The sequence below is a fragment of the Cydia amplana genome, chromosome 18 (genome assembly GCF_948474715.1).
Source record: "Cydia amplana chromosome 18, ilCydAmpl1.1, whole genome shotgun sequence".
Taxonomy (NCBI): Eukaryota; Metazoa; Arthropoda; class Insecta; order Lepidoptera; family Tortricidae; genus Cydia; species Cydia amplana.
The window spans coordinates 14675397-14687786 of NC_086086.1; the positions used below are offsets into that span (position 1 = coordinate 14675397).

Genomic DNA, 12390 nt, shown 5'->3' on the forward strand with positions numbered 1-12390 from the left:
AGAAAAAAGGATGTGTAATTATGTACCGATATTATTGGCCACTTTAGACGTCACTATCTATTTGATGCTGACTGTACATGTATGTCATACTGATAAAATATTAGTATAGTATGTATCTTGTAACATGACTTTTTATAGGTGACCTAAAAATGATGATAGGTCATTCTCACACTATTATTCAGGTTTGAGATGCCATCTCGTGAACTCTGTCATTTTCTTTAAAAGTAGTACTCTTAAAACTAATCTCAGCTTGCAGCTCATTTCTCTTGTTTCTTAGCAGCTTCCCTCCCATCTTCCAGCAACTGCAGCAGGATTGGATAAACCTCATCATAAGTTGCAATCTGGTTCTGCCGCACATGGTTCTGGTACCGCTGCAGCGCACCAGCGACAAAGTCTAACCTCTCCTTTTCTTTTCGGTGTGAATCCAGCCATTGCATAAGTTTCTGAATGTTCCAGCCCGCACAGGTATGTGGAGCTAATAATTGCGGACCAGCGAATGAAAAGAGATACATCATAACTAAGGAATATGGTAGCGATGCTCCTTCCGTTTGACTCTTTGCTATATCTTGAGGAGTTTTCTCAAGCAGCAAACTTAGTGCTTTCAGCTGTCTGTAGTTATCTAACTCGGACATATCTACTAGAGGTGATAATGCAGTCTCTAAATGCTTGCAGTCTATTTGCAGCTTCAATCTTCCGAACTTGCTTAAAGACTTTACGTTGCAGACGTGCTGGATAAATCTTTCAACTGTCATCTTTGCGATGGTAACGCAGCAGGCGTTCAGTGCTGCTTTCTCATGGAACATTGACAGGTATATGTCTTTGCATCTAGATACAAATTGTTGCAGCTCTTTCATATATGGTGAGCATGATAGACATTTGCCAGTAGGGTCATCAGAACGCGTCAGGTCTGGCTCATCATGCATTGTCATTAGGATTATGTAAAGAGAGTTCTTAATTGATTCTGTAAATAATTGTAAAACTGGCATGCTTGTGATGTCTTTAAGACTGTTTTGGACAATTTGGGCACTCTCTTGAGGCAGCATGGAGTTCATGTTAACTAATACCCGTTTTATCTGTGATGAGAAGTAATATAAAGCGTTGCAGAGTTCCGCGTTCTTCTGCTGAGCGCTAGTTGGTGGTTCGACAATCTGTGCTACGTCACTGTCAAGATTTATTCGCTGTTCTGCCTCAACATTCATTTGTTTGATGCATTTTGCCACACTGTTAGCTAGGCTTATACTTAGTTGTTTATCTCCAAGGGAAATGCTCAGAGCTTCAGCAATGGTCCTGACTGCACCGTCAAGCTGATCCATATTTGGCACGGGGTTCAGGTGCCACATGCTTCTAACCGGCTCCAAAAGCTTCCCAAGGGACTTGGACAAGAATGAGTTCTCCCATTTTACCAATGAAGACCGGTTAATCTCCAAGTCTTTGCATTTAAGTTTAGATAGCAAATCATTAAAGCACTTCAATAGCCTTGGGAAGTCAATCTCTACAGACTGGTTGACATTGAGTGGGCTCTTTTCCAGTTCGGTGCTGAACACAGTACACAAGTTGGACCAAAATGTCTTGGCAATGTTCCGGAAGTTACCAATCGCATGTAGCTCGTTCACAACATTCTGAAGCATAATCACTTTTGTGCAGCTGTTATAGATGTCTACTTTGAACAGCTTTTCAATATTGTCCCAAAGTTTAATTTTGAAGTCTTGTGCATTCATTATATTTGCTTTTCCGGGAGCGACCCGGCCCGAACTAGACTTTTTCACTTCGATAGAAACCATTTGCACATTTAGGCCGGCTCTAATCTCCTTCTTAAGGTCAATAAGGATACTATCAACAGTGTTTCTGATCTGCTCATTAGTACATTGTAAATTATGAAATACTTTAAAGCATTGCAACAATTTATCTTTCTCTCCATTTAATAAACTCGACTGTAAAAGAGCAGTAGAATTATTTAGCAGCTCCTTCTTCCTCTGCTCCACTTCTTTTAGTACTTCCTCGAGGATGATAATGCCGTCAAAATCATAGTCACCGATTAGCTCGTTCAGCTCAAATAAGATTATAGCCTCTTTAGGTGGGTTATCTTTAATACTGGCCAGTTTGTTCCATAAAAACAGGATTTTGGCTGTGTGTCTGAGTAAATTACACGTTGTTTGGACGCGTTCAAGCATGAGAGTTTGCTCTTCAAGCGCTCGGTGGGGTGTGTGGACCCTATCTTTCAGTTTTTCGGCGCTGCGTAATAACCCCTGGACTTGCGACTGCACCGATGCCAAAGTCATCTCTAAATCGGATATATGGCTCGCCTGCGTTAGCAGATCATTGTGTTTAGCTAGGACTTGCTTTTCTAGGCTTTTTCCGAGTTTTTCTATGCCCTGTGTTAGCTTTGCGACTTGATCGGACACTGATATGTTTTCGCCAACTAGCGGCTTCACAGTGTCGACAAGGAACTTACTGTAGAACTCATCGTTTTCTATTTCCACACACACGTCTTTAGCATCCATTGTTTATTAAATTAATGTAAAAATTGTAGAATTATCAAGAATTATACTCCATACTCCGATCCATGAAATTTTGTTTTGACAGTTTTCTGACAACAAGACAACATCACTCATGCAGAATAATAACAGAAAGTATCTGAACGTGTACGAGGTAAAAAAAAAACTGAGCTCATAATTTTAGCATAGTAATATTAAAATCATCACCATTATAAACAATCTTAATAATTTTCCACTTTTGTATGTTATCTAATGGTGAGCCTGAAAATAATGTCTTAAAAATAGTCTACTACAAATAAAATATCAGGTATCTGAACGCTCTTCAGTTTTATGGTGCGTTTTGTAATTGCATTGGGGCTCATACTTTAGCAGTGAGGGGCAACGGTGAGGGGTGGGAAAATTACGTTCCTTAAGAGTAGGCACGCACGAGCAACTTTGTGTTTTGTCTCTGTCGCACTCAAGCGTCGAAGCCAAGTGCGACAGAGACAAAACACAAAGTTGCTCGTGCGCGCATACCCTAAAAGGAAAATATACTTGGTCAAGCAGATCTTGTCAGTAGAAAAAGGCGGCAAATTTAAGAAATGTAGGCGCGAAGAGATATCGTCCCATAGAAAATTTGAATTTCGCGCCTTTTTTTACTGACAAGATTTGCTTGACTGTTTATAAAAAATTCACCACTTCTAGTGAGATTGGAATTTATGACCATTTGAAACGACGGACGGACTCTTCTTTCACTTAATTACTTTGTATCACAGCCTTAGTTTGGTTTTAAAAAATCATGTTTTGGCCGAAGGTTCGGTTTCGGCCAAAGAACTATCGAATCTTTCGGTACAAAAATCATACGGTTTCGGCTGAATATCCGGTTTCGCTCGAACACTAACTCTAATCCACATTTACACGACTAAAAAGGGTAAAATAACTAAAAACCAATTGTTGATTTGATTTTATTTATTTCAAATTAGCACACAGTGTTGTGCTGTATTGTTACAGAGTTAATTATAAATACTATTTCCAACATAATTGTGCACTAGCATCGAAATTCAATTGATGCAATGTCATAATGCTTTGATTAATTTATTTACAAGACTTATCATTGTACATAGAACTATAGAAGCTAAGAGGCCAGTTGAAATAAATTTAGATTTATTTAAACATTGGATGTGCAACCCTAACGACTTGTGTAGAACTGCATTTTTTTGTCATACCATTTTTTTTTAATAGGTGAACTCCTAAAATATCACAGGCATCGAGGGCATCAAAATATAGCTTATGTTTGTGTGGTTTCATTCAAATTTTATCTAGGGTTGCCAACTCAACGACTAAAGGTAACATGAGGCATTTGAACTAATATACAAAAGTTGAACCACAAATTGGAGTTAAGACCAAGATAAGTCTGCAGCGATTTTGATAGCCCAGCCTGTGCAAGTTTTATTTTAATCGTCAAACTTCAATGAAATGATGACGTATAAATTTAATAACCCTTGCACAGTCTGCGCTGTCAAAATCGTTACAGAGTTAACTTGGTCTAACTCTAGTGACCATCAATCAAGCAATAGCGCCATCTAGTGCGACTATCTTTATAACAAGAATTATGGTCCACTTTGCACGTCTATTAGTTCAATTGTCTGTGAAAATTGATAAAAAAGTGAAAATTGATAAAAAAGGGAAAATTATTAATGGCAGCATAATATTCGTAAATAAATCGCTTTACGCTAAAAACTAATGGTAACGCCGATAAGAAATAAAAAACTTCAAGTGATCATGAAAGTTATTAAGGAGTCTAGTCACAGTCGAACGTTATTATTTCCATCGGCATCGGCGTAGAAAAAAACACAAGTGATTTCCAAAAACTGTATAAAATAGTTTTTTGAAACTACTGTTGAACTTAAAACTATAGAACACTATTTTTTGCGAAAGTTCGTTTAAAATTCATTGTATTTAAGTTATTACAAAATTGCGTGTCTGAAAATTATGGTAATACAGTTTGGCCATCCAACGACACATTTTTTTCTGGGAAACAGATTATATTTATGCAGATTATATAAATTTATTTACTCTTTACGGTTGGGTGGCCAAACCATACCTCCTGCAAGCATAGAATATTAATTTGACTTAAGGTAAAATCCTCACAACTCAGTATTTTTGCATAGGACCCAGTTAGTTTCTTTAGATTTCAAAATTCTATTGTTTCATAAACATTTACATTATAAAGGTTCTATTCTAGAAGACTTATCGGACATGTTTAATTAACTATTCTAAAGGTAAGATTAATTGCAGAAAATAGAAGGCGTTTCTCACAGAAAACTTGTCTATCGAAAATTAAAGTAGCCGTCATTAGAACTTGCGAACTATGTAAACAAACCGCCATATTGAAATTGTCTCTGAATGATGAATTTACTAGTGATGGGCAAGACTCTTACTTACTACTTTACTAATGTCAAACCATATCGAATAATAAAATACCAAAATTAAAAAACAAGTAATTACTTATTTTTAATTTGTTTAATCACGATCAGAAGACAAATTGGTACTTAAGAATGATGTATTGATGTATTTTATAACCGCGGCGGTAGGTACAGAGCGTGAGTTGGGTAGTGTGTAGCGGGGTTATATCACAAACTTTAGTCACAACACTACCCATCATAGACAATTGTAGAATTTAAAAGAAACAAAAACGTCATTCCATCAGGTCCTAATAACCTAACTTATGAAACCATTTTAAACTTTTAATTAAATATCCAAGATACAGTTATATATTTATGTATTTTACGGAACGGACCGTTTCTATAGTGTATATGTGTATAGTGTGAATTGTGTTTGATGGGGTAGTGTGAAAATTCAAGGAGAAACAGTCTCAAAACAAAGTTACATTGTTTGTTTACATAGTTCGCAAGTTCTATTGACGGCAACTTTAACTTGACAAATGGAATTCAAGGATAAAACATCGTTTCTACAGATAGAAAGTAGCTACCATAGAAAACATTCAACAATAATGTAGGCGGCTAAAGTTTGCCGCCATTTTGTAAAAGCGGCCATTTTGAATTCGGCCCTTTAATTACATTCAAGTCATTCCCTCTGTTTACCCAAAATTTGTGGTCATTTTCTTGACATGTTTGTTATTTCTGCTGACCAATATTATTTCGTACAAAAAGACACCTTTGAGCCGTGTTTTCACGTTCTGAGCGATCAATCCTTTGTAAAAGTACAAGAACTCGCTCAGAACTATTCAGAACACTAACTGAAAACACGGCTTTAAAGTGTTGGTTTTTAAAAAGGTTTTTTAAATACAAAACGACACAAATATTCCATCAATCCACGGGAGTTCCTCCTTACAAATAATTTACAACAATATATGCAAACATTTAAGTATAATTGAATTTATCTACATAATGGTATATGTAAATTCAGTAGAGATACGTAGAGCTAATAAATTATCAAATAACCTTTAATAATAAAGGGATTTATTTTATAATTTGAAGATCACTAAAGGAGGCATGTTTAGGATCGCTATTTTTAACTGTTTTACAATGTAAAGTGTATTTTACTTTAACAGAAGAAATGTTAAACTGTGAATTCAATACAAAATTGTAGTTCAGTTGTTAGTTTTCGTTTGACAGAATTTAGTGTCAATTAAAACATAAGTTCTATCTGATATTTTTCATCCCATTGGTCAAATTAAACATTAAAACTAGTTGAACTTTACTAATGAAATAAACGATTATAAACTGTATAGATTAGAAAAAATGTATAAAATTCGTAACAACGATACACTGGCCACACACTGTGTGGGTAAGCAAGTATGAAAGCGCCAAACGCCTAATATGCAAAAATATATACACAATTGAAATCTTAACCCTCTGACCGCCAAAGACGTCATCCGACGCGCGTGCTGGCTACAGCCCAATATCAATCTTCGTTCATGATGACGCACCTCACAGGAGGCGTGGCGTTAAAAGGGTTAACTTTTTTATTAAATTCAACATTATCTTTATGATAATGTGGCATTCAAACAAGCAATTAAACTTGCAAAAAATGATCAATGTCGGCTTAGCCTTTTATTAGATAGACACTATCTACCTAAGATATATTAAAATTCAAGTTTAGAGTAAAATAGTCTTGAGTGTTGCAAGCTTAACTCTAGACGGGCGTCTTGAGGCACTATGGAAAATAGACATAGACCATTTTTGCCAAAATGGTCTCATAGACTTCATAGAGTATCCCAAAACGCCCAAACACACCGCACCTTCAGCTCGGTTGAAAAAATTATGGCAATAGGCTTCGATGCTGCTGCCTGTGGGTTCATATACTTTTTATAGTAAAATGGCGTTCAATAAAAGTTGTCAAAAATCAGTAATGCTTGTATCACCAATCTGCTGTTAGTTCTCGTTCTTTCTTAAGAAAAAATAAGCATTTAAGTGTAAAATTAGTTAATTGTATACATTTTTGTCTTTCATTGAACACCGATTTACACATAAAAAGCTAGTTCTGTAAGCCTTGTCTGTTGTGTGATACGTACAACACAACACCGATTGTCAAATGTGTGGCAAAGAGGAAGAGGCAGTAATACACCTAATGTGACTGTCACGCCCTCGCCAGACAGAGAATGAAAACTTTGGAGCAGGCTATTTAGATCGAAGTGATTCAAACCGCTGCCCTTGATCTCCATCATCGGACACATGAAGATGGTCGAAAAAGCTCATCAGCAGGTAGATCTTGAGGGGGCGATGACACAAAAGATCCCCTCCTAAGAATCAAGGTCCTACCTATAGTACTGCTTCAGTTCGATGTAATTTAAACCATGTTCAATTGGAACAGAGTAGCTTTTGCTGTGTTTCGTTGAATTTTCAAACAACGCAAAATCAACTCTATTTCCTACAATTTAGGTTTAAATGTCAGTGGCAAATTTTGGATATTTCGTTTCTATGGCTGGGCCTTAGGAGGCTATTGCGCGGAGATAAAGCTTTTTCCTGTCGGCTTTTGCCGAATGCGAGTCGATATATCTGGGTAGACCCTATGTCTATGCTTTAACCTTTTCAACGCTTTTCGTCCCATGCTAAAATGTGGCTTATACGCCAAATGTTTGCAATATGAAGAGCGAAAATAAACCTTATCTGTCAGCAGGAAAATTGCTTTGACAGCGTCCGTCATAGCTTTTTTAGTGGCTGTTGGCGTCATGGGCACGACAGCACTCGACCACTTTAGTGGCTCTTGGCGTTGAAAAGGTTAAGTTCAGATAAAGGTTAGAACACACGAAAGGACAGGCTTAAAGAACTCCTATACCGAAGCCGGAGTCCCATTAGCGCTAAGGCCGTATGGGACAATTTACTATCGAAGTACTTAACATATGTCCATGGGCAAGGCGAACCAACGATGATTTTGATTTCCGTGATAAAAACTATCATATGCCCTTTCCCGGGACTCAAACGATCTCCATACCAACATCGTTTTAGAGTGAAGAGACAGACAGACAGTAATTATCGCATTTATTATATTAGTAGGTAGGCTACTGCCCTGCTTGTTACAGTTGACAGACGTTTATGAATAACGCTGCATAGTTCAAATACCTACTAATATAATAAATGCGATAATTACTGTCTGTCTATCTCTTGCTACTGCCAGAGTTGAATTTAGAGCCGTACATGGGCGTAGGCAGGTACAGGCAGGGAGAGGGGGAATTTGAGATACCCTGGAACTTAAATTTTACATACAATGCATGCCCCTCTGTGGCCTCGGATCCCCCCACCCCACCCCCCTGGCCTATGAACTCGCCACCCCCTAGTTCACTGACTGGCTACGCCCTTGGAGCCGTAATCACAGGTAGGGCGCAATATCTATAGTATCAAAGTCGATGGTATTTCTTAAGATTTTAAGGTACGGCATTGCCCCATAATGCCCCCCTACTCCCCCTAGTTACGGCCCTCCTAACAAGCCGTTGATAATCGTTTGCCCCTCGTCATTTTGACATTTGTGTTGGCTGGAAAGAGACACAATTTAACCGATTCGGTGCGGATGGCACGACAGGCGTGTCATCAATGTTTTACACATGGCTGATGACACGATAGGCGTGCCATCATATTCTATGGCGTAAGGCACGCCTGTCGTGTCATGAATAATTGTTCGCTGCCACAGGCAAAAGTTTTCGAAAATGGAACACGCAACGAATCGGTTAAGTTTTATGAATAATGGATAAGATCCACCGATGGACAGGTAATAGTGGTACCAAGTTATATGAGCGCGCACTTGATGGTGCGCCGGCCTCCGATCTTGCCCCGGCTCTTCTTGCCCCGCGCCTCCTTGTCCTTGCGGATCTCTCGGACGAGCGTGTAGAAAGCGTCGTCGACGCCCATGCGCGTCTTGGCTGATGTCTCGACAAAGGGAACGCCGTAACTCCGCGCCACCTGGAATGTTTGAGGGGTAAGTCAGTGATATCAAAGACAACGCTTAGAAATAAAGGAAAAGTGGAAACTCGAAACTCGCGACTCCGGGTTACCAGCCACTCTTACCTGAGCTACCGAGATTTATGTTGGTAGAAAATATTGCCACCATATCCTTCATATGTGCCTTAGGGACGTCTAGTGAATCTAGTGGTTAGATTAAGGTTTCTAAAATCCCTGACACTGTCCAAATCCCCTCGCATTTCTGACAAAGAACCAAATATCTTGACATGCCAGGGGAACCCCTGAGGTATCGTATAAATAAACCCTACATAACAGTAGCTTTGCAACCAGCGGCGATCAGCGATCACTATTAAATAAAAAAAAACATATGCTATTGAAATTGCCTAACATCATTTTGGAAAAGAGCTAGATAACACTGATTTAAACTTTCACGATTTTTACACATTATTAAATTATACAACGGGACTTAATCGCGTATCTAAGTTTTAAGATTTACCTCCGACGTTTCGAGGACGGCGTTGTCCCCGTGGTCTCGGAGAAGACGAAACGTCGGAGGTAAATCTTAAAACTTAGATACGCGATTAAGTCCCGTTGTATAATTTAATAAAGAGCTAGATAGTCTTCAAAATGCTGGATCGATTTATATAATAAAACATAGCTAAGAACCACCGCAATAAAACTAGATTTCACGTAAAAAAACCGCATCGAAATCGGGTACCCATCCGTTGGAGAGCTACGATGCCACAGACATACAGAGAGCAACAGGCGGTTCAATGTAATGTTTATTTTCTTTACCCACAACACAAGGCTTATTTAGCTTCATGTGGGACTAGGTCGATTTGTTTAAGATTGACCCGTAATATTTATTAAATAACTGAAACTGGTTGAGTTAAACAAATAAATATTAGGGCCAAACTAAGCAAAGCTTGTGCTATGGGTGGGCGACGATATACATACTTATATAGATAAATACATACTTACATACATAGAAAACACCCATGACTCGGGAACAAAATATTTGTGTGCATCACACAAATTAATGCCCTTACCGGGATTCAAACCCAGGACCATTCACTTCACAGGACCCTTGGACCAGGACCATTGGCTTCCCATATTGGGATACCCTCCTCCAATTGAGGGAGGATTTAAATCTTCTCGAGGCAGAGGTGTAGGGTTGGAGTGGTGTAGCTTTATTTGACGTTCTTAAGCGCATTGTAAAATGCCTACTTGAATAAACTATCTTTTATCTTTATCAGGCAGGGTCACTACCCACTAGGCCAGACCTGTCATCAAATTTATCACCAAACTTGGTCAAAGTCCCTTGGGATATTATCACTTCCCTGTTTACCGCCCACACGATGTGTCACCAGTTTATTTATAAAATGCATTACCAATGTAGTGTTTAATTATTTTCCTTCGTATTTCCTCGGAAACGTTTGTATTTGTCATGCTACTTCAGTCAACCTCATTTATTTTTACAGTACTCAGAGTGACTGAAATAGGAAGACAAGTTTCCGAGAAAATACAATGGAAAATATTTATGCACTACATCTGTATAGTTCGTTTTTTTTAGCATTAGAAAGAACTTGAAAGAAGGTAAGCGATCTTGACATGTCTTTTAATTGAAAGACGCTTTTTAAATATCAGTAACTATTACTAGGGCCTATACCCGACAGGGGTCCTTAATATAGTAAAATAAACAACAATATTATTAGAAAACTTCTATTATGCAAACTATTTAAGGAAAAATAAAAGGCTTAAATAAAATAAATAAATAAATAACTATTACTTATGAAAGCAGAAGAATATAAATGATCGTATTAGATTCATAATTGTTACATATTTGCCTTAACTTATTTTTAAAATGTGTTTTTCAATTAAAAGACACATCAAGATTGTTTACCTTATTTCTAATGCTAAAAAAAACGAAGTATAGTAATATTATTTCATACAAAGGTAAGATTTTTTAATAAGTAATTTTTAAAAGAAAGTAGATGTTTCCGACCAATAATTGTCTATGTAAATAGTTTTAAAAATTATGTGATAGGGTAACTCTTTGTTTCATATTTGTCTATTCCAAAACTTATCTAGTGACCTATGTACAACTGAGTTTTTAATCCACAATTCATATTCATTCATATTCATATTCGTATATTCATAATAATTCATCTTACATGTAAATTTTCATTCTCGACCACCACCATTACTTCACACTTTATTTTTCCTAACTATGATTGACTAAAACAATAATACAAACAGATTTATATGCTCATCGGTTTCTAAACACTTTCTAACTTTGACAACATGTTTATGTTCTTAAGCTGCATGCTTACATGCTTATTAACCATGGCAACTGTGTCAACATCATTTTCATACCTCACTCTGATGAGTGGCAATTTAAGTTTGATAATAGGGATAAGGCGACCAAAAGTTGCTTTATAAGTCAATATCTATAAACTTTTGGTATCACATTAATATATAATTCATATCTATCATAATAAATTCTAAAATACTATAATGATGATTACAATAATATGAACAGAATTCATATTTAAACTGTTTAGACAACAACGGTTTCACGGAAAACTATCAACTGTTACTAGTTCCTCAACAAGTCTTTGTTTACATTATACATAAACAACAGAGATTTTTACTTTGAAAAAACAAAACACTCACCTCTCTAGCTTGCGTCATGTCCACCGCCCAAGCCTGCAGGTCACACTTGTTCCCCACCAGAACCATTGGCACCTCCTCCGCGTCCTTGACTCTCTTTATCTGCTCACGATAAGAGCCGATATCCTCGAAACTTTTCGCACTATTCACTGCAAACACTAGCAGAAACCCCTCTCCTGTACGCATGTACTGATCCCGCATCGCTGAGTATTCCTCCTGCCCAGCAGTATCCAAGATATCCAACAAACACGTTTCACCATCTATCACCACCTGTTTTCTATACGAATCCTCTATCGTAGGATCGTACTCGTCCACGAAATGATTCTGTATAAGCTGTATAGTCAATGCGGATTTGCCGACGCCACCAGCGCCGACAACCACCAGTTTGTACTCGGTCATCTTGAAACGGTGGAGGAAGTGTATTTTTTCACTTTTTCACTACTGTCACTTGAAGGAGAATACGACGCGAAACGTCGGTCGGCTGCCACACCTCTGGTATTACTCACATCGGCATGGCTGCTCGACTTACGATCACTTAATGCACGCCCAGTGCCACAAGCGCGAAGACGACTAATTAATGTATTATTATTAGAGTCGAATGCAATAAAATGACAAGACAATGAGGCGGTTCAGTCACCCCTGGGAACTTTTCCGTCTCTCAAACCTATTCGTGTTGACCCCAATATTGGCCAATCGGAGTTTTGTTTCAGGCGTTCCCTACAACATTATTGGACAAATTTGATACAAGGTCGAGATAACACTGAAAAACGCACAATGCAAGATCGGAGCGTTCCGAAACTATATTACGTAACCTATGTTATGTG

General features: G+C 37.8%; 2 protein-coding genes across 2 annotated transcripts; both read right to left on the reverse strand.

Moving 5' to 3' along the window:
• Positions 1-196: 196 nt before the first annotated feature.
• LOC134656478 (conserved oligomeric Golgi complex subunit 5) lies at positions 197-2594 on the reverse strand. The gene has a single exon (XM_063512015.1). The coding sequence runs from the start codon at positions 2499-2501 to the stop codon at positions 258-260; it is 2244 nt and encodes a 747-aa protein (XP_063368085.1). The 5' UTR covers positions 2502-2594; the 3' UTR covers positions 197-257.
• A 6097-nt stretch (positions 2595-8691) lies between these two features.
• LOC134656216 (GTPase HRas) lies at positions 8692-12228 on the reverse strand. The gene is made up of 2 exons (XM_063511719.1): positions 11570-12228; positions 8692-8893 (listed from the first exon to the last, which is right to left on the reverse strand). The coding sequence occupies exons 1-2, from the start codon at positions 11963-11965 to the stop codon at positions 8720-8722; spliced, it is 570 nt and encodes a 189-aa protein (XP_063367789.1). The 5' UTR covers positions 11966-12228; the 3' UTR covers positions 8692-8719.
• Between the last annotated feature and the right edge of the window lie 162 nt (positions 12229-12390).